The following is a 22,043-nucleotide window of genomic DNA, read 5'->3' on the forward strand; positions in this document are numbered from 1 at the left end:
AAAGACTTATTTCCTTTTTGCAGTTAAAAAGTCAATATTCATAATGCTCAATTTAGAAAGAGTATAAATACAAATATGTATAGTATAAATATATACAAAATAATACAAAATATAAGATTTTACACTCATTATACTCTTTCCAAACAGAGCCTAAAAAGTAAATTTATAGAAAGAATGGCATGCATCTAGAGTTTGGCCATTAACCATTCCAATTCCCTTCTTTCTTTCTTTAGGCAGTTTAGTTTTGTAATGTTCTTTTACCACTGTTTTTACACCTATTCATATCAATGGTGTTCGTGTCTTTTCTCGCCATGGAAGATCTTGATGATCTCCTGCAATTTTACCTACACTTCCATCAGTCTAGTCTGTGACAGGTGCCCCATTTACACATTTATATATAAATTCTTAGCAATACAATACTCTTTTTATCTTTAATAATTGTGGTGGACCGTGTGGAGTTGGTGGCCATACAGTACACTGAACAGGTAGGGTTGTGGGGTTACAATTACATTACCAATAACTAAGACTGAGCGGGCTCATGACTCGATGACTCATGGTTCACAACTTTACTGGTTTAACCACGGTTCAATCATTCACTCATTAAAAAGAGGAAAAAAAAAACTTAGAAACTGGCACCCAAAAAGCTCATTGGATCACCCCAGTTCAATCATCTGCTCTGATTCTGATTCAACTCTGACCACATTATGCATCGGGTCATGTATTGAGAAGATGAGGTGTCTTCTGACCTTTGAAATGCTAGCATCACTACTAAAGTGGAGACATTTGGATCAAGCCCATGTAATCGCAGGCTCTCTTGGTGTGGGTATGGTCCGTGGGCCTCATGTGCACCCCACACCAACACCAGAGTTCTTACTGACACCCACTAGTCCACTGAGTAGTGAGTGCAAGTCTCAAGCTTCCATTTTACAACTCTGGACCAAAATGCTGATGTTAGGCCCAACTTAACTATTATTTTTTAAGTTCACCTACCAAAGCCGCCTCCATTATTTGTTATATTTTCTAGTCAACTCGTTTAGGAGGTGTTTGGTGTGCTACAAATAAGCAACTTTTCTACCAAATTATAAAATAATTATGACAAAGACGCTTATTAAGATAATCAAAAGAAACTCTAACTAAGGATACTGTGATGATTACTTATTTGATTCATTGATTGGTAACTTATTATAAACCCACTAATAAATTAACCAAACGCCACCTAAGAGATAAAACTCTACCGAGTTCAATTTCGCTCCCTTCTTCCAAGTGCGTTGGTGAGTGATGATACCCTTCTTCCAATGTCTTCAGGCCATAGCCCCCCACCATTCAGATACGTGACAACATCAACTTTTTGGTAAAAACATCACAGAAGTTGGTTTCACATTTTCAAAGGGAAAACCCATTCCTCATATACACAAATTACTTTTAATCACATTTAAATTTTTGAACTCAGACATGTGATACTCTAAGACAGTGTCGTACATTCAATAATAGTTATTTAGAAATACATGAGAGGTGGGAAACTCCCATTCTCATCCATTCCTAAAAAAAATAAAGGAAATATAGAAGTGGTTATCCACAACCACTTAATTTACATTCTACAATTTCAATAGTTAGTTCTATTTGAATTTCAAATATAAATATAATTATTAGACAAATAGTGAAACTCAAATAAAATAATATTACTATGAAAACAAAAAAGAATTGATGAGGGTGATTTGACCCTACCGCTTGACTATGCGACACGTGGACATGACTCAACGTAAGTGACAGCTTAGCATGACAGTCTGGTTACAATTCGGCGTAAGGAGCTCACTAAAACCCAACCTAACAACTCGCTATAAAGCAGTTCGCTACAAGGCAGCTCATTATCAGGCAGCTCGCTACAAAGTACTTCGCTATTGAGCAATCCGAGGGTTTCAGGAAACTTCTTATCTGACAAGATCGTGCCCATCAGATTGCTCCCACGTCCCTTGTCTGATGGCGCAACACCTGCCAATCCAGAGGATTGCGCCCACATCTCTCATCAGGCGGCGGCGTGCCTGCCAGCTCCAAAAAACGTCTCTCGACTGATAGAGCCGTACCCTGTGACGGTTACACCCAATTTGACAGGGCATTAATATATAAGGGCTGCAAATCCCAAGGGAAAAGGTAATCGAAAATTGCGCATCTTCACTCTTAGCTCTTATTTCTTCGCAACTCTCTTAGTTCTCCATCGAATTCTAACTTAAGCATCGGAGTGTTCCCGCCGGATGAACTCTCTATGAATCCTTTACTTTCTTCTTTGCAGATATCTCGTCCAGCGCCAGCTAGGAGCATAGCCCCTGTTAGTTAAGAGTGACCAGATCGCATACCATCAAGAATAAAAACCAAAACGATACATATATGCGACTGCCCCGTAATGGAGTCAAATAAAAATCTATCAAAACAAGAAATGAAAAACCTAACCTAAATTTGAGTCATGCCTAGTTTCAAAGTTGAAGCGATTTTTTTTTTTTTAATGATGAGGCAGATTGCTATTGGTTTGGGACGGAAAATTTCCAGAGGATGCGAGCTCCTCCTCTCCAGCCATCTGGTTCAGATCGGATGAGGGATGAGTCACATTATCTCTACGACTCTACCTTTATTTCCCAGTCGACCCGTCGTCATCACTCCCGGTTTCTGTACTCTGATTTCTTTTAACCCTTAATTAACCTTGCGGAATCTCTTCTCTGGCAATCTTTACAACTAAATAAGGGGTGTTTTCACTTCTCATCAACATGGATGCAGTACGATTGCCTCTCAGACTCTGGATCTGGGCTTCTCTCCTTTAGATCATCCATCATCTTTGCTATCCACCCATAAATCAAAAGATTCAAACAACAGAAGCCAATTCAACTACTCGATCGAGTGGACTGAATCAAAATTTGCCAGCCCTCCGTTGCCCGAGTGAACATGTTGCAGTAAATAAATCACAAATTTGCCAGCCCTCTCATGTGATTCACTCAGGCAACGAGGATCTCATTCATCCTATACCATTTTGATCTGTCTTCTGCTCTAAATCCGTCAACATCTCAATCCAGCTCCACCCAGAATTTGTTTTTAATTTTCTATCCTTCGCCAGCTTCGGCAGTATAATCCCAACGCAACGCCCCACAGTAGTGGCGTACTGGCATACATATTCGCTAGCTGCACGTGGATTCCGGCAGAATTCGTAACAGCATTAGAGTTTCTAGATTAGTTCTGGAGCATCTTTGATGTCAGTCCGGATTTCCTACTAACTTCCCTCTACTCCCTTTTCTACTAACCCAATAAAATGAGTCCATTTTGGTGTAACAACTAACCAAGAGTTTAACCCCTCCGTTAAATATTCTTTTTAAAATATATCAATTCTTCAAATATTAATTAACCTTTTCTTAAAAAATAATTATTTCATTTAAGCCCAAATTCTTTTTCCCCATTAAATACTCTTTACGGATACCTCGGCTTAATTTCGATTTAAGAGCGAACTGACAGTGTTACCCTCAACCATTTCGAGCATTAATAATCTTAATTTTAGTAATCCGGATTAGCTAAGAAGATCCACGATGCATGAATAGTGGCCTAAATCCGACTTGATAGAACTGAAGCTGATCCGACCTTAAATCCACATGGCGACATCAAGAAAGAACACCAAAGAAAGTAATGGCATCGGGTTTGATCTTCTCTTCTTTGCATTTTCTCAAGGACGCAAACCGCTTCCTCATCGAATCATTGCTCCCATACTTGAATGTACGAATGGAAACCCGTCTGAATTGTTTGACATTGGGCACTTTATTCCCTTTTCAAGTGACCCACTGTCCATGAAGGCTGGTCACTGGTGAAAGTTTACATCATTGGGTTTCTTATTTTGATAATGATCAAAATTGATACAATGATGGAAAATTGTTGGAGTAGAGTGTCACCTCGGTTCAGTACATCGACTATTAAGAGAGACCTGCAATCATAAGAGATGTCAAAGGCCCCCCGGTGATCTTAGGGACGTGAATTCCAACAGTTAAGTCAGTAATCGCTAAGTAAAAATAAAATGAGTTAGAGAGTTTGGTGAATTGAGGTGAGAGTTTGTGTGGAGAGTAAGATGGCTTGTGAGGAGAGATAGTGAATTCGTATGAAGAGTTGGAGAACTCATGAGGAGAGCTAAAGAGCTATATGTGATGAGCTGAAGAGCTCATAAGGAGAGAAGGAGAGCTCGTAAGGAAAGTTGGTGAACTCCACGTAATAACTTGAAGAACTTGTAGGAGAGCTCGAGAGCTCCATGTGATGAGTTGAAGAGCTCGTAAGGGAAGCTTGAGAGCTCCATGTGCTGAAGTATCCAACATGCCTTGTTCATGATAGCGTACTACCATGTTCAATTGTCTGAATGAATGGGGGACTCACCTATTATAGGAGAGGGGTTTCATCCAAGAACCAACACATCTTTCAGACGTGATCGGGGCTTAATACACTTGCCACGCCCTTAATTGACATGTTGTATGCACGTGGTAGACAATGGGCTTGCATGGAATGCACTGTCATTGATATGCTAATAAGCTAAGTCACGTGTTACTTGTACATGTTATGAGTTGCCAGATCAACTTGTCAAGACCAGGTCAGCTCATAGCTTGTCACGACCAAATCAGCTCATAGCTCGTCAGGACCAGATCAGCTTGTAGCTCATCATGACTAGGTCAGCTCGCCAAGATAAATTAGCTCATCAATTGACAATTATTCCCCCCAACATGCTGATACTTTCGATTTCTAACTGATGGCCAGTTTTAGCCTTATCAATTTCTACCATCAATGCCTCCATATAGCTGCGGGGACATCTCAGCTCAGCCTGTCATTGTTGTGCAAAGCTAGCAATTATAACCACCCATGCTTCCATGGCGCTACATTTCTCACAGGTCATGTTTAAGGAATTGCTTAGCTTGGCTGGATTAGCACTTGTTCCGATTTGGGGTTTCAGTTCTTAGCCAAGTTCCAGTCTTCCACCGCGTCCAAATCTTTTGTCTGGACCTCCCTCATAATTTAAGCAGGGGCGGAGAAGTTGTCACTTGAAAAAATGCTTTGCCTCGGATTCCCGATCAGAATCATCAGTAGCCCACCAAAATTGGTGTTGCCTTGTTGGGCCATTCCTAACTTTTGTGCAATGTGGGCATGCTCTTCTCTATCTAGGGTTTGTTTGGGCCTGTTATATAAAGAATAGTGAATCATGATCACATGGGGTGGCAGATATGAGATATCATATCGTGTGAGCCCCACCAGCTTACTCGCTTTAGTAGACTCGAAATCTTCCTCTTTTCTTTTTCAAACTCAGTGAACATTTTTTGACACCTAAGCATCTAGGATAAAGGATTGAGGTTGGAGGAGAGGTATTGGCATTCCTGACCCAGACTCTGCAGTTTTTAAGCCAAACTTTTTATTTTTTGAATTCAAGTTTGAATAATTAATCACACTTATTTATTTTAACATTTAAGTTTGATTAAAATTAAATTTTAGTCCGAATTATTCAATTGAAATTCGATTTGATTGCATCCCTTGATTTGGACCCAATGATTTCAAGATGGGGTTTGAGTTAGTCCAATTTTTTTTCACTTCTTGAGTTCTTTCTGCTGTTGAAAAAAAAAAAAAGATCTCAAACTTTCTTTAACTTAGGAGGCTATTCAAAGTTATTCACACATGTCGGATTGGATTGGGTTGGGTCGCCCAAGACTTGAGCCCAGCCCTACATTTTCATGTTGTTGGATTCTAGCTAAATCAGCCCAAGTTGCAGCCCTAATGAGAGGAATCCTCACAATAGGGACAGAAATTTTTAAATTGTGGTGGCCCAATAGCTACAACTCCAAAGTTCACTAGTTCATCCCATCAAACTCTGTCATTTATTACTGTATGAACTGTTTGACATGTGGCGATCCAGGTAAGTAAACATTCAAGTTGTGGTTTCTGTCGCTAGACCCCAAACAGCAGTCCAACAACCATCAAACCCGAACAAAAACCATCAACATCATGCAACCATGATTCTAATTTCTTGACAACAAAGTTTGGTTACTTGTCACATGAGCATCCTCTTCCATCTTTATCTTCTGTTTTGTTCCTTTTCTGTTCATACTTCATCCTTAATCCCCCAACTAAAAAGTGAAACATACATTTGGTTGAGTAATGGGGACTACTAATCTACTATAAATTAAGGCTGCATTTGTTTGCAGTGTAAAACTTCATCGATGTAAAGGTCCATTGAAGGAGTTTCACACCAAATGGTTTAAAATCTCTGAACCATTGAATTTTGGAAAACATGATATTGATATAATATTACATCGATTTTATTGATGTAAAACCCTACTATAAGTGAGGTTTTACATCGATTTATGATGTAAAACTCTACTTCATCCAAACACCAACAAATTTAAACCAAAAGTGAAGTTTTACATCGATATTGATCTACACTGCAAACAAAATATGATAAAACCGAACCAATAATGAACTTTTACATCGATGAAGGGGTCCTCTAGAAGAGAGCTTAGGATGAAGCCCATGGGATTATACTTTGTTTAATTTCTCTTCAAAGCAATTGGTCTCCTTTCCTCCTTAATGATCCATTTGAAAGGAGTACAAATACAAATAGAGTGCAAAACCTTGTATTTTATGTGCAGTACATATTTGTATTTATACTCCTTCCAAATTGAGCCTAAAGTTAAATTAGTGCACTTAAAAAAAGTAAAACTAGCTCATTAATTTTTGTTCCATCTCATGCCTACCTCGTGATATGTACTCAAGGTTGTTGAGAAATCTAGTTAGACTGGATGCCAACTCGGCAAGTGTGGCGGGTCACCATCCATACCCGTAGCTGAACTGGGCCGACCTTGACAGTAATACGAACCCAAAAGATAGATTGAGTATTGGGCCCCGTTGGTTTGATCAAACTAGATAGATAGAAAAGAAGGTTGGCCGATTGGTGGTTCAATTCACCAATAGTATTAAGGCTAAGGAAAATGACTCCCTTTCCACTAATCTGGTCTTTATTTCCTGCCCGATTCAAGATTAAAAACATTCAGACAGCATGAAAATATTGGCTTCGCTGCAGCAGAACAAGAGACAAGTTTGTGTAGATGTGCATGTGGAACTGAAGGCATCTCAAACAAACCTTTTGGACAGCACCCTTTACCGGGCTTGGCATTGGCAGTTCAATCTGCTCCTCTAGGATCAATGGGCCCGTCAAAGGCCCAAACTTATGAATTCGCCTTGCATGTGGGGTGCCAATGTGAATTCCGAACTTAGATGGGTTTTATGGAATAATTGAAGAACATTAGGAGAAATTAGAAAGGACCAAAGGGTGGTTCAAATTTCCCCCTTTTTGTCAGAAATAGGTCTCTCTCTGCTGTCTTTTATGTGGAACAAAGGAGTGAAGTAAAGCATACGCAGCAGCAATTACATGGAGTATGTTCCAAGTAACAGATTCCTCTGGTTATAACAAACTAAGAAAAATAAGACAACAAACAATACAAAAGTGTATGAATTCTTATCTGAAAAAAAAAATGTAAGAAATTAAAAGAAAAGTATTGTGTAGGAATGGATTTCGTATTCACCAGTCGTTGGACTGGTTGGTCTCCCAACTTACCATGTACTTACGTGGTTTGAGTTGCAAGAATCAGTCACTCACTCCATATTGCTTTATCGCCGACGGTAAGTTGGTTTGTGTTGGTGAAACATGAAATGATCCTGTGTAACTTGTACATGACCCATGAGCCCCTGACCCCACCTTTCTTTTTATCCATTAAAATCTGACTTCACATCTCCACCCCATAAGCGGCCGCCCCACAACGTCCTCACAGCACATTTTCTCCATAAAAGTATTATCATTGGGAGATATTTTCAATACACAGGGAGGATGTACTGTGGAGCAGCCCCTTGTGAAGCGGAGACCGTCTCTTGGAATGAAGGACGGACACAATAGTCCAAAACTCGTGAGAAAGGTTGGATGATGCCATTACCGGCATAAAAAACTTGTCCTTACTCACAGAAACCCTTTGTCCTAATTAAGGATGTACTGGATTATGGTAGGATATGATGCCAGCAGTAGTAGTAATAGGCATTATAATTCTGTAGGTGGATGACAATTTCCAATTTCCCTTCCGCATATTCAGGAAATTGTCATATTCTTTAATATACTTTTATCCCCGGAGCCAATGAGTCTCGTTGAGGGTTGCTTTGGATTTTGGACGCATCCAATTTTTTAAAACACTCTTAAGTTTCATAGATTAATTCAAAATTTCCCTATTTTATTATTTTATTAAAACACCCCCTTATAATTTGTAACTGATTTTATTTAATTGACTTTTTTTTTTCTGTTATTTGTATTTTATTTTTAAGTACCACTTGTATTGAGATTTGAAAATGGTCACATGACCACCTAAAGTGAGTGGAAAATGTTTGAGGGAATGAATCTATTGTTGTTTATTCCAGAAGTACCCCTACATTTTAAAAAGAAAAAAGTTGGTGATGGTAATTTTTCCTTCACGTGATTATGATAGTGTAGGTAAAAATTTGTAGATGTTAAGGTCAAAACTATCATTTTCCGCTTCCATTTGATGGAAGATTGATTAAGTAAATTGATTGTAAATTATAAAGAATGATTTAGTAAAATACAAATTATAGGGTAAGTTTTAATAAATCCAAAAAATTATAAGGGTGTTTTAATAAATAACCATTTTTTAAATAACATTGGGCAAATTTACTGTGAAAAGATGAAAAATACTCCTTTATTTACTACATAAGGTCACTGTTGTCGTTATTTACTCCATTCTTTTAAATAATATTGGTCAAATTTGTAGGTGTTCTACATCGAAGCGTTTGACAAGCGTTCTATTTCATAAGTGGGCCCTCATTCACTAATGATTCATTTCATCTGTTTTTTTTTTTTTTTCTTTATGAAAAGTGCAAAGAAAAACATCAGGATGCATGCTAACTGTGTATTTAAAATGATTTGGTTTAATATTATAATATATTTATAATGATAATTCTGTAAAATTTTATTAAAGTATTTAGTTTTTTCAAATTTCAATGTATCATGTCAATTGGGCGGTTCAATAAACGGAAATTTAACGTTTCAAGATACCTCTCCTTTCCTAATCCCAAAACTAATCATTGCAATAAATTTTTTTTGAAAAACTAGATTACCAAATGCATTTTTTTTCCAATTCCGTTTAATGAATGATGTGACACATCTGTTTGTAAATTTCTTATAATCCAAATAGGGATTCATGCCACTTTGGATCTTCTAGTCATAGATTGTTCCCACATCGCTACATTGGACACAACCAAAGTGTATTGGGAAGATCTACGGTTGTCAATGGGTCGGGATCTAACAAACCCAAACCAATTGAGTCGATTATGACTCTAGGATCTGGTACCAATGGATCGGTTCCGGTTCTTAATATATTGCCTTGATTATTATTGATTTAGAACCAGTTTTATTCAGTTCCAAATTGATTCAGACCTGATCTGAATTATCTATTGTTGGATTTTAATCTCATAAGAGATTAAATCTAATGGGTTTGATTGGTCAATTACATGAGAAATTGCACATGCACACTTGATTGAAAAATCAGTTTTTCTCTTACAAAACCCAGTTTTGAACTTATCCCACATTGAAAAATTATAAGTTTTGTTTTCAGTATTTCAATAGGAGTTGATTTATACTCCTTAGAATTAATAGAGGAGAGTATGGGGATTCGATACCATGCAACGTGTGTACACACACGTGCGCGCGTGTGTGCAGCGCAATGAGGCGTTTTAGAAGCGCACTTTGCTCGCACCCGTGTGGCTCACGATGGGCGGCTTTGGTTTTAGTTAGACCTGTTCATGAGATGGGCCGGATTAGGCTCGGGCCGGGCTTTCACTTGTCACTAATGAAAATATACTAAGCCCGAGCCCCAGCCCGCTCTGGTAAAAAGCCCAAAACCCGAGCCCGAGCCTGAATCTGGACCTAATTGAATAAAAAAAACAAATTTCCCTATTCAAATTAGAATTAAAAATTCATATAGTATTTTTTTTCTATTTAAATGAACAATGGGCCTACAAGATGGTATTTTTCCCTTTCTTTTATATTTTAAAACACAATTTTACATTCTTAAATAAAAAAATTTATTCAAATGGACATAATCACATAACTAATTTTAAGTTTAATATTAGGTCGGGCCGGGCCAGGCTTGGGTCGGGCTATTTTGACAAAACTCGAGCTCGACTCGAATTTATTGCGGGTCGGGATTTTTGGCCAGACTTTAAGCCCGTTGGCCTATAAGCATGTTTAGTCGGGCCACTCAGCCCATGAACAGGTATAGTTTTGGTGCATTGTTGACCGTTGATCACCGTTGATGAGATCAACGATAACGATTCATCGGGTGTGATCAAGTGGCACAATTCAAAGTTAACAGTCACTAACTATTAACTACTTTTTAAAGTCACAATGTTTGAAATTGTGACTGTTCAAGGTGCCTTCTCTAAACCAACACCTACCTTTTCTTCATACCTCTTCACAAATTATTTAAGGAGCATGAATCAGACTCCAAAACACACAATTTCGAAATTCATTCACTCACTCACTCACTCACTCACTCTCTCTCTCTCTCTCTCTCTCTCTCTCTCTCTCTCTCTCTCTCTCTCTTTCTCTCTCTCTCTCTCTCAATCCGGTCTGCTACAGTCTTACAGAAAGTTTCTTTGGAGACTCTTCAACTTCGCTGGTTGCAGATTCTCGCCCAAGGCTCTGTTGTATCCTGGGAACGAATTTGCCTATAACCCAACAGCAAACTCAGTAAAACTAAGTGGGGGCAAATAACGTTCTAAAGACAATGTCTTCAAATGCGCCTAAAAAATTCTCCTCTAAAGTTACAGTGACCCCATTTTCTCCAACATCCATTAGATTTCAAAAACTAATCAATTTAGTTATAAGTGTAAAATTACATACTTTATAAGGTTTGGTTCGATTTTGGATTGATTTTGATTCTACCTGGAACTGACCCATTGACAACCTAGTAACATCTCCCATGAATGACATGGTGATATTCTCAATAAGCAGCTGCGATGTCGCGCAAGTAGAGAGAGACAACTTGTGGGTAGACTTGTTCATGGGCTAGGCAGCCCGATAGGCCGGCCTGACCCCCGGATGGGCTTGAACAAGGATTTGAGATTGCAGGCTTGACCTCGGGCCTAAAAGCCTGGCTCGAATTTTTTTCGGGTTGAGCTTGGGATTTGTCAAAATAGTTCGGCCCGAGCCTTATGCGAATTAAACCGAATCTCTTCTCTTCTCACTCACTTAACCGAATCTCATTCTCAGTTCTCACTCACAATCACAAGCAAACACTCTCAGTTCTCACTTACCGAATCTCACCGACGAACACTCTCAAAAGTGAGTCCGGCGAACACTCTCACCAGCGCCACCAGTGGACTCCGGTGGTGAGTCCTCTCTCCCTCTCTCTCTTCATTATTCCTCTTCTCACTTCTCCTTCTCACTCTCAGAATCTCAGCTCAGACTTGTTTATTAGACATGAGCTCAGACACCAGTGAACTCAGGCACCGATGGTGAATCATTTCTCTCTCTTTCTTTCTTGTTAAATTTACCCTTTTGTTCTATTCCGAAATTATTGTTTGCCCTTTCTCTCTGTATACTATTAGCCTATTACGAAATCGTTATGGGGATTTTTCTTCTAGTTTCCCCTTTTTGTTTATCCTGTAAATTAATGAAAACTCATTTCAGACAAGTTTAGACAACTGATGCATTGTGGTAATGCTGTATTTGGTAGTCGTTCCTTTTCCTTATGCCTATTTCGTTTGCCAAAAGAACTACCTGATGCATTGTGGTTCTGCATTTCTTATGTGGTTTGTTGGAAGAACAAAGAGAAATAGAAGAGTCTTTGCGGACAAGGCAAGATCTAAGAAGGAACCCTGTCCCTCATCAGGAGAAAAGTTTTGGACTGTGTTTGTTTCTTCCTGAATTTTCAGGGGTGTCAGTAGAGTTGCTTGGGGTTGCTTTTCGGTCATCTTTAGAATGAGTGGGGGTTAATGCTTTTTGATTGGACTTTGGGCTTGGGCCTAAGCTTCGAGCTTTTTATGAGAGACAAATTCGAGCCCAAATTATAGGTCTGTTGGTCAGGCCGGGCTCGAGATTGAGCTTAACAAAATCCTATTTATATAGAGTAAAAGCCCGATCCGGCCCATGAACAGATCTACTTCGTCGTGCATGTAATTGCCTATTTATAAAGGCAAATAAAGTAAAAGAAAGGCACAAATGGCACGTGCCTGCTCCCATCACTCTCTTTCACGTGGGGTACCTTTGACACCACTCGTTCGTCGTCACCCTTTTTATCCATCTTCCACCAGCATCCGCTTCACTCAACTGTCCCCAGAGTTTTCAAAATTTTGACCAAAATGCCACTGTGTGTGTTATTCAATCACCGAATACGTCGGTGGTGGGGCCGTGACTCGGCCATCCATGGGCCATGGCACGACATCACCCGCTACCCCTGATACATGGGCCGACGATCAACCGCATGCATGACAAGGTTATCTCTGGGCTCTAGCCCATGGGCCGTTATTTACTTATGGGGCACACACAAACATTCATATTTGGCATGTATGGAGTTCCCCTAAAGTTGAAGTACTTCATCATATATCTCACAACCTTCCCCGGGTCGGTCGGTTGGACTGGGTGCATCAGAGCGTAATAAATGGTCTAATTAGCTCTAGTTGTCTAGATCCTGGTGGTAGAAGATTTTTTTAGGCTGTGTTTGGTTGCAGTGTAATTTTATTTGCATTAATATAAATGCATGAGAATGCAAATGAAAAAATGTAAATTTTTGTTTAATTTTATTTTGAGCTTTATTTTATTTTGCTTTAAGTTAAAATTTGAAATAAAATAGATCAAAATTTACACTCGAATCATTTGCACTGACATAATTTTGCATCAGTATAAATTTATTTGCATTTCAACCAAACACAGCCTTATAGGCATTGGTGATGGTCCAAAGTGATTTTGATATGTATATCCAAGTTTGGCGTCAACAACAACAACCTCTAATTGGTGTGACTCAATGTAGTTTTGGCTTTTGGATCATTTGGATCCAATTTGGTGTAAATCAAAATTGTCACCACTTTTGGACCTATTTGCTTGGGATACGAATGGCTTTGCCCCCCTCTCTATACAGGATATACTCCCTCTCTCTCTCTCTCTCTCTCCAACTCTAATTGTAGAAACCAATTTTGGATTTGGACCAGGACCACCATTTTAATTGGAACCGTGGACCCCACCTTACCCATCGCATGGCCCAAGCAAGAAATTGCCTTTTATTCTTTTAGCCCATTCCTCCAAATGTCCATTCAAAAACCTTTCTTCATTTAACAGGGACGATGGTATGGCCATCCACCTACTATTTTGGATGTGGGACCCATCAGATCAATCGGACGCACTCCCATCTACAACATTACACGGCTTTATTATCCTACGATCATGCTTCCTTCCATGCTCAAAACCAACCTAAACTCTTCTTTTATTTTATTATTATTAGCTGTCATAGGGCAGACATTACTCGTTACTTTAAATAGATAGGGGTATTTTTGAAAATTTATAAAATTACCACCCGCTGAACTGAACAGGGACGGTTCAGAAAGCGGAGAGGACCAGATTCGTAATATTAAGAACATGCAGGGGCCTACTTCTACCAGTTGTCTTTTTCCTCTTTAAAATTTGAATCATATGAGGGTGAAACTGGAAAAAGTGTAATATCTCTATCTTCTTTATATCTAAGATCTATCTACTATTAGATAGAAAAAGTTCATCTAATCCAATCAGCATCGTCCATTTCTAACGGTCAGAAATGAAAGAGAACGGTTCACTAACGACGTCAACGTTAATTACCAAAGCGGGTTTTTCTGGTTTTTCCCGCATTACTGCACCTTTTTTCTTAATTTTAAAAAAAATTATATTCTCCCCCGTTTAAAAGACTCTGATACTGTCTGTCTGCCTCTGGACTGAGTTCTATTTCTCATTTCTTGCTCGTCTCCTCGTCGTTTTTCTGAGCTTAAAATAGGAGACGTAACGAATTTCACTGGAACAGATTGTTGCTTGACATAATCTCCCTTGTTTCTGGAATCTTTTCTTCGACAGATTTGTTTCCGGAGATTTCATATTTTTATTGAACTTTCGTTCCACATTTTGAGGACTCGGTCGGCCGGTCTTTTGATTTACTGTAAGTCTTTTAGCTGGATTTAACACTCATTCGCATAATCTGTGTCATAGATGCGAGTTTTTCATCGATCGCTGTTGATCAAACTGTGAGACTAAACTGCATTTCTTTGTTTTTAGGGTTCCTTTGTTTTCTTATTTCATAATTAAGCTTCAGTCGTCATTCTGCACTGTAGTACTTTTTGTTGCATTTTAGTCTGTTGACGAAGCTTGACATTTTTCAATCGGTTTCTCTGTTCTTCTCTTCTCACTACGTCCGTTTTCCTTCTCTTCTTTGTCCTTTTTGTTCATGTCAAGAGTTCTTAGTGGATTTCTTAAGTTTCAATTTTTGGATGTTTCAATAGATTTTCTTGATCGTTCGAGCTGCATTGGTATTCCTAGGTGGGTTTTCGGATTTCTTGGTTCGGGAGAGAAATGAATCTGGAGTTCTGGCCCTTTTGGACTTGACAGTTCTTGATTTGAGATCCACACTTGATCTTTTAACAGAAAATTATTCTCCTCTCACTCGCTTCCTGTTGCAGGAAAATTGGAGATTTATTATGGACTCTGCACAGCAGAGGAGAGGGGGGCTTATCCCCGTTTCGCCTTCTCAAACTCCACGGTCAAATGACAAGGCTTCAAGAGATCTACGATCTGGGGATGGAAATTCAAATAATAAGCATGACAAGGATAAAGGTGTTAATGTTCAGGTTCTTCTCCGTTGCAGGTTGGTCAAACCTGATCTTTCCTTGAATTTCTGGTTAATGGAGAAAATTTTATGAATTTCAGACTATAATGACTTTTTTTTTCTAGACCCTTGAGCGAAGATGAAATGAGGGTCAATACACCTGTGGTGATTTCTTGCAACGAGCATAGACGAGAAGTATCTGCCATACAGAACATAGCCAACAAGCAGATTGATAGAACTTTTGTATTTGACAAGGTTTGGCACTTGAATCGTTCTCCATTCATCTCAACTCCCGTATTGATCTTTACAACTATGGAATTAGAACTTCTGATCTGTTTTATAACGTATTATATAACTGTACACTTATCTGTGTAGGTTTTTGGTCCGGCATCTCAACAGAAGGATCTGTTTGATCAAGCCGTTTCTCCTATTGTCAATGAAGTTCTTGAAGGTTATAACTGCACCATTTTCGCATACGGTCAGACGGGTACAGGGAAGACATACACAATGGAAGGAGGGGGAAGAAAATCAAAGGTTTTTCGTTGTTTTACTTATCCAGGAGTTAACGTAACACTGGTCTTTCCATGCTTTCTGTGAATTTGAGAGCCTTTTTCTTCTTGTTTTTTTCTGTCTTTGTAGAATGGGGATTTACCAAGTGATGCGGGTGTTATCCCTAGAGCTGTTCGACAAATTTTTGACATACTTGAAGCTCAAAATGCCGAGTACAGCATGAAGGTTACATTTCTAGAGCTGTACAATGAGGAAATAACCGATCTTTTGGCTCCCGAAGAATGCACAAAATTCATTGATGACAAGTCAAAGAAACCAATAGCCCTCATGGAAGATGGAAAGGGGGGTGTTTTTGTGAGAGGCCTGGAAGAGGAGATAGTCTGTACTGCAAATGAAATATATAAGATCTTGGAGAAAGGGTCTGCTAAAAGACGTACTGCAGAAACCCTGCTTAACAAGCAAAGCAGTCGTTCCCACTCAATATTTTCTATCACAATCCACATCAAGGAGTGTACACCTGAGGGAGAAGAGATGATTAAATGTGGAAAACTTAATCTTGTTGACCTTGCTGGCTCTGAGAACATATCACGTTCTGGTGCAAGAGAGGTATGCGGGCTAATACTGGTCATCCTTTAACATATGTACTCTAGCCCTTTAATCTATGCGCTATTAGCATAGGTTCAGACATACATACAAGTGCACAACTGCATATATTCACATTCGCACATGCACTTAAAATGGCATGCTTGTAGTTGTAGATGTAGTAACATTAATTAAGTCCACTCCAGTAGTACCTTTCTCTCTCACTCTCTCTCTCTCTCTATTTAATTGTAAGTAGACCTATGTTTACAGGGAAGAGCAAGAGAAGCTGGAGAGATTAATAAAAGTTTGCTTACACTTGGTCGTGTCATTAATGCACTAGTTGAGCATTCTGGTCATGTGCCATATAGGTATGTATTGTAACTCAAATTTGACAATTTCTTTCTGGCATGTAGCATATATTAATAAAACTAGAATGTGCAACAAAGTGCTGAAAGCATTGCTTGGTCTGCCAGGGATAGCAAATTAACCAGATTACTAAGGGATTCTTTGGGAGGCAAAACTAAGACATGCATCATTGCTACAATATCACCTTCTATCCACTGTTTGGAAGAGACACTGAGCACCTTGGACTATGCACACCGTGCCAAAAATATCAAAAACAAACCAGAGGTTAGTGTTTCTCCAGTGAAAGTAACAGTCTGTCTCTATCAGATACGACAAAAAGGTGGACATGAGATGTATAATCTGAAGATTAGTTATCTAATTGTCATTGTTTGGTATCCATCTTTTCTTTGCATTTGTTTAGGTTGAAATATGTTCCCTTAGAGTCTAATTTAATGGTTCTAGTTGTGTTATTAATATTTTCAGATTAATCAGAAGATGATGAAATCCGCGCTGATAAAGGACCTGTATTCTGAGATTGACCGCCTTAAGCAAGGTTGCTTTTATTTTCCTAGTTGGAGGGCTTGCTCATACTCCTAATAAAATATTGAAATGTATTATTATATAAATATTTAACTTATTCTCAACGGATTGTATGCTTAAAATTGAGAATGTAAAAGAAGCAGCATCTAATGTTTTAATGTTATATCTTGTTATCCATCTCTGACCAGAGGTATATGCCGCAAGGGAAAAGAATGGCATCTATATACCACGGGATCGCTACCTCCAAGAAGAGGCTGAGAAGAAGGTTCAGTTCTTGCATTTTTTTAAGTTGAATTATGCATAATTTTTTCCAATCAATGTTGCTTTCAGTCATTATTAGCTATTTCATTTGTTTTTGCCATTTCTCTTTATCCAGGCAATGGCTGAGAAGATAGAACGCATGGAACTTAATTCAGAGTCTAAGGATAAGGTAGTTTCTTCACTACTGAGATTCTTCAGATCTTTACCTTTCAGATTTGCTGGTTATAGAGGCCGAACTAACTAAAGTTATTGTGGGCAGCAACTACTGGAGCTTCAGGGGCTTTATAATTCCCAGCAACAGTTGACTGCAGAATTAAGTGAAAAGCTTGAAAGGACTCAGGTAACATGTATTCAACAATCACAATCATGTTCCAGTTATTGCCACTTGTCAATCAAACTATCCACTATCTTTTCTCACTTTACCGAGAGAAATTAAATTTCTTATTTGCAAACTAACTGCAGAAAAAACTTGAAGACACTGAACATGTGCTATTTGATCTAGAAGAAAGATATAGACAAGCAAATGCCACAATAAAAGAAAAGGAATATTTAATCTCCAATCTCCTAAGATCTGGTAAGAAAGTGCATCAAATTCTCCCTTGTTCTTATAATATAGCAATCGTGTTAGTATGTTGGATATATTTTAATATGGTTGGCTATCATATCATGTATCATTAACATGGTAATTGATCTCTATGGATGTCTTAAAATTCCAGACATTATCTATTTGCATTTTGTAGTTTGGATATGGTATATTTTACTTTTGAATTTCTTACATTTCAATTTGATTTCCCACATTGATAATGTATTTGTTGATCTTTTAGAGAAAGCGCTTATAGAGCGGGCAACTGAGCTCCGAGCAGAGCTAGAAAATGCAGCATCAGATGTATCTGGCTTGTTCGCCAAAATTGGTCAGTACCCATGTTCAACTAATAGACAATGTTTTGGCCATTATCCTTCTTAAGGGTACAAGGTTGCACATTTTCTTCTGCTGATTCTGCTATCTACGGTTGGTCTGTAGAGCGGAAGGATAAAATAGAAGATGGAAACAGAATTCTTATCCAGAAATTCCAGTCCCAACTTACCCATCAGCTTGATATCTTGCATAAGACTGTTGCATCTTCGGTAACACAACAGGAGCATCAACTGAAAGAAATGGAGGAAGATATGCAATCATTTGTCTCTACAAAGGCAGAGGTAAAAAGAAAAAAAAAGGTCCTCAAGATGATCAAGTCATTTTTATACTTCAATTGACAAGCTGGGTTGTGCTTATTCTTTATACTTCTGGTCTTTCTGTAGGCCACAGAAGAACTTCGAGAAAGGGTTGAAAATCTGAAAGCCATGTATGGTTCTGGTATAAAGGCTTTGGATGATTTAGCAGGAGAGCTTGATGGGAACTCTCAGTCAACTTTCAGAAATCTGAACTCAGAAGTTTCTAAACACTCATCTGCCCTTGAGGACGTAAGAATTGCTTATTCTGTTTTAATTGACTTTCTTCTTCAGTATCATCCTTATTGTTGTTTGGCCTCTTCCATGCTACAGCTTTTCAAGGGAATTGCCTCAGAGGCTGATATGATACTTAATGAGCTTCAAGGCAGCCTTGCCAACCAACAGGAGAAGTTAGCTACATATGCACAACAACTGCGTGAGGTTGGCTATTGCTAATTCTTATGTTTAATCAACTGCAACTAGGGGCGCTTTCACTTTTCTAATTCAATTGATTGCTTTAATGTATGTAGGGACACTCTAGAACAGTGGAAACTACAAGATCTATTTCTAAAATTACAGTGAACTTCTTCAAGACATTGGACACGCATGCATCCAAATTGACCCAAATTGTGGAAGAAGCACAAACCATCCATGACCAAAAACTATGTGAACTTGAAAAGAAGTTTGAGGTGATTCTTGCTTTCCACTTTAGTCCTATCCATTGAAAGATCTGTCCTGCTTGTTTTATAACCTTTTTATTTTGCATAAGAAGGAATGTGCTGCTTATGAAGAAAGACAACTGTTAGAAAAAGTAGCAGAGCTGCTAGCAAGTTCGAGTTCTAGGAAAAAGAAGCTGGTATGCATTCTTGTTCTTTGACTTTCATGGAAATATAACCTTTCCTATTGTTTGGGAGATAATGATCTATAGTTTTAGGAGTATGCTGAAGTAATCTTTTATCAAAACTACAGTCAACTAGATTTTTTTTTTGTTACACGTGAAGCATAAAATGTATTAATATGATGCCATAGATGCTACATTTCTATATGAATCTGGTTGTCTAGATCCTGCATAGTCCATCAGCCAGTCTTTTGTGTCAGTGGTCCACTGGTTACTTGCCATAGTAGGGGCATTAACTTCAGATCAAATTGCTCTTTTATATTTGCATTCAAATAAACTATTCAAATTTTGATAAAAATATGTTTATGTTTCACCCATGGGTGTTTATGAAGAGGTTCAAACTTCACTGGAAGAGTTTTCAAAAGTTACAAATTTTAGTACTTGCTAGCCAACTAAAGGCAGAGAGTATAACTTGAAGATAGTCAATTTATTGAATATCAACCTACTTTTTGCTATAAAAGAAAACTTCTTGAGGCTCAGTTTGGAAAGAGTACAAATACAAATATGTAGAGTGAAAAACCTTGTATTTTGTATATTTGCACTGAACATGTTTGTGTTTACACTCTTCCAAAATGTAGAACGCAAAGTCTTACACTGGTTGCTTTTCAGTCTGTCACTGTTCAACATCTTTGCCAACAATTTGTCTTCTGGGTGATCCTTCCTGAAATTTTAATTTTAGGGTAATGTCAATCTTACAGTCCAATGTTTCTGTTATTTCCTGAAACAATTGCAACATGTAAATGATAAATAACCAGCTTAGGATGTTCTAAGTCTTTAATTCTTTTATTGATCTAACCTAGGCTCTTAAATCAAGAAAAAATTCTAATCTAATCTCTTCTCTGAACCACATCTAAGCGAAAAGGAAATGTTTTAATTTTGATCAAGAGATTCATGTAAGTCTTTCAACCACTAAGCTATGCTAAGACAAATCAACTTAGATGAATGGCTTCCTTATAAATTCTGCATACATTTCCTATTTATTTAGGTTCAAACAGCAGTAGATGGCCTTCGTGAGAGCACAGCCAGCAGAACAAGTAAGCTACAACAAGAAATGTCTACAATGCAAGATTTTACATTCTCTGTCAAAGAAGAATGGGCAACTTACATGGAGAAAACTGAAACCCACTATCTTGAAGACACTGCTGCAGTGCAGAGTGGGAAAAATGACTTGGAAGAAGGTCTCCAACACTGGTATGGGAAATTGCTAACTTATAAGTGCAGTCTCTTTTAGTTAAAATTTCTCGCAGAAAATGCTTTTATTCATTTCCCTGAACCTTTTATTGCTAAAATATGCAGTGTGACAAAAACAAGAATGAGTACCCAACAATGGTGGAAGGCCCAAGATTCTCTGCTTTGCCTAGAAAGCAATAATGTTGCATCTATGGATTCCATCATCAAGTAAGTTAATCATAAATTTGATGGCATCAATATTTCAGTTTGAAGGTGCATCTGATGTGTTCGTTTTTTGCCTTTGTTTTTTTCTTGCTTTTATCACAGGGGAGGAGTGGAAGCCAATCAGCGCTTACGTGCTCAGTTGTCTTCTGCTGCTGCATCTGCTCTTGAAGATGTTGATCTTGCAAACAAGAACCTTCTTTCCTCTATTGAATGTGAGTTTTTTTTTCTAGATTCCAACCCATATTGCTTTCATTTTAGCAAGCTATGTAAGAGACTTTCCAGGTCACATATAGCGATTTATTCTTATTCATAATTACGTACTGCAGATTCTTTGAAACTCGACCATGATGCATGCGAAAACATTGATTCTATGATTGTTCCCTGCTGTGGGGATCTAAGGGAACTGAAGAGTGGTCATTATCACAAGACTGTTGACGTTACGGAAAATGCAGGGAAATGCCTGCTAGAGGAATATATGGTATGGTTTGAATCGGTTACTCTTGTGTTCCTAAAAGAATGAATTTTCCTTGCCCCTTTCTGTTTTTCTCCCTTGTTCAAGTACGTATCTGGTATCTTGATCCATTCCTTTTTCCTCCCAGGTTGATGAAGCAACTTGTTCAACACCAAGGAGGAGATCATTCAATTTGCCAAGCATGGCATCCATTGAAGAACTTAGAACTCCATCATTTGAGGAGCTGTTGAAGTCATTCTGGGAAACAAGATCTCCAAAGCAAGCCAATGGCGATGTAAAACATTTATCAGGGGCTTATGAGGCAGCTCAGTCCTTGAGAGATTCAAGACTTCCTCTCATTGCTATAAATTAAGGCGAGGGGGATGGTGGTTTATGAAGCATGTATATATATGGCTTAAGCCTGTACTCACCTACCTTAGTTGTTCAAGAAGTATCGCCAATTTGGGGGCGAAATATACATATGTCCATGGGGGTATATAGATATATACAGATCTAAGTTTGATTTATTCTTTTTTGTTTTTTTGTGGGGGAGTTTCAATTCTTTGAAATCCTCTGCTTATAATGAGTGCAGTAGGATTACCAATAAGATTTTTTTTTTTCGTGCTATCATTGTATTCACTATTTAGGATAGGTTTTCATATATTTTATTACTAGCTAGAGCCTAGACGATCCACAAAAATGAATTTGATCCTGGAAGCTGTTTGGAAGTTTCTCATCTTATTTCAATATATATATATCAACTAGAACATTTCAGTCCAAGAACGCTCTTCCTCCATAAATGTTCCACGTGAAGTTCTCTTGGACTGCTCAGAGTATCGTTTATTTACTTGGGTGGCCTGCAGTTCAATACTTTTTTTTTTTTATCTTTTTGGGTGAAACCCTGCAGTTAAATTAAATACATCGAAGGTGTTTAATGCGTAGCGTAACATGGAATGCA

General features: G+C 38.3%; 1 protein-coding gene across 2 annotated transcripts; it reads left to right on the forward strand.

The window, feature by feature from the left end:
- The first annotated feature begins 13,939 nt into the window (after nucleotides 1-13,939).
- LOC148868245 (P-loop containing nucleoside triphosphate hydrolases superfamily protein) lies at nucleotides 13,940-21,813 on the forward strand. Of its 2 annotated transcripts, none has more exons than XM_088968005.1 (23): nucleotides 13,940-14,231; nucleotides 14,749-14,933; nucleotides 15,020-15,149; nucleotides 15,270-15,428; nucleotides 15,534-16,010; nucleotides 16,257-16,354; nucleotides 16,460-16,616; nucleotides 16,815-16,884; nucleotides 17,060-17,136; nucleotides 17,248-17,301; nucleotides 17,392-17,472; nucleotides 17,595-17,706; nucleotides 17,957-18,043; nucleotides 18,154-18,329; nucleotides 18,432-18,593; nucleotides 18,675-18,782; nucleotides 18,872-19,030; nucleotides 19,114-19,197; nucleotides 20,225-20,430; nucleotides 20,536-20,637; nucleotides 20,737-20,846; nucleotides 20,961-21,112; nucleotides 21,234-21,813. In XM_088968005.1, exons 2-23 carry the CDS (start codon nucleotides 14,767-14,769, stop codon nucleotides 21,456-21,458), a joined length of 3,153 nt encoding a protein of 1,050 aa, XP_088824131.1. In that variant the 5' UTR covers nucleotides 13,940-14,231; nucleotides 14,749-14,766; the 3' UTR covers nucleotides 21,459-21,813. The 2 variants fall into 2 exon arrangements, with proteins under 2 accessions (XP_088824131.1, XP_088824130.1); XM_088968004.1 differs by having other exon boundaries at nucleotides 13,975-14,231; nucleotides 19,111-19,197.
- The last annotated feature ends 230 nt before the right edge of the window (nucleotides 21,814-22,043 follow it).

The sequence above is a fragment of the Nelumbo lutea genome, chromosome 2, assembly GCF_056320005.1.
Source record: "Nelumbo lutea isolate HS-2025 chromosome 2, American lotus-T2T, whole genome shotgun sequence".
NCBI lineage: Eukaryota > Viridiplantae > Streptophyta > Magnoliopsida > Proteales > Nelumbonaceae > Nelumbo > Nelumbo lutea.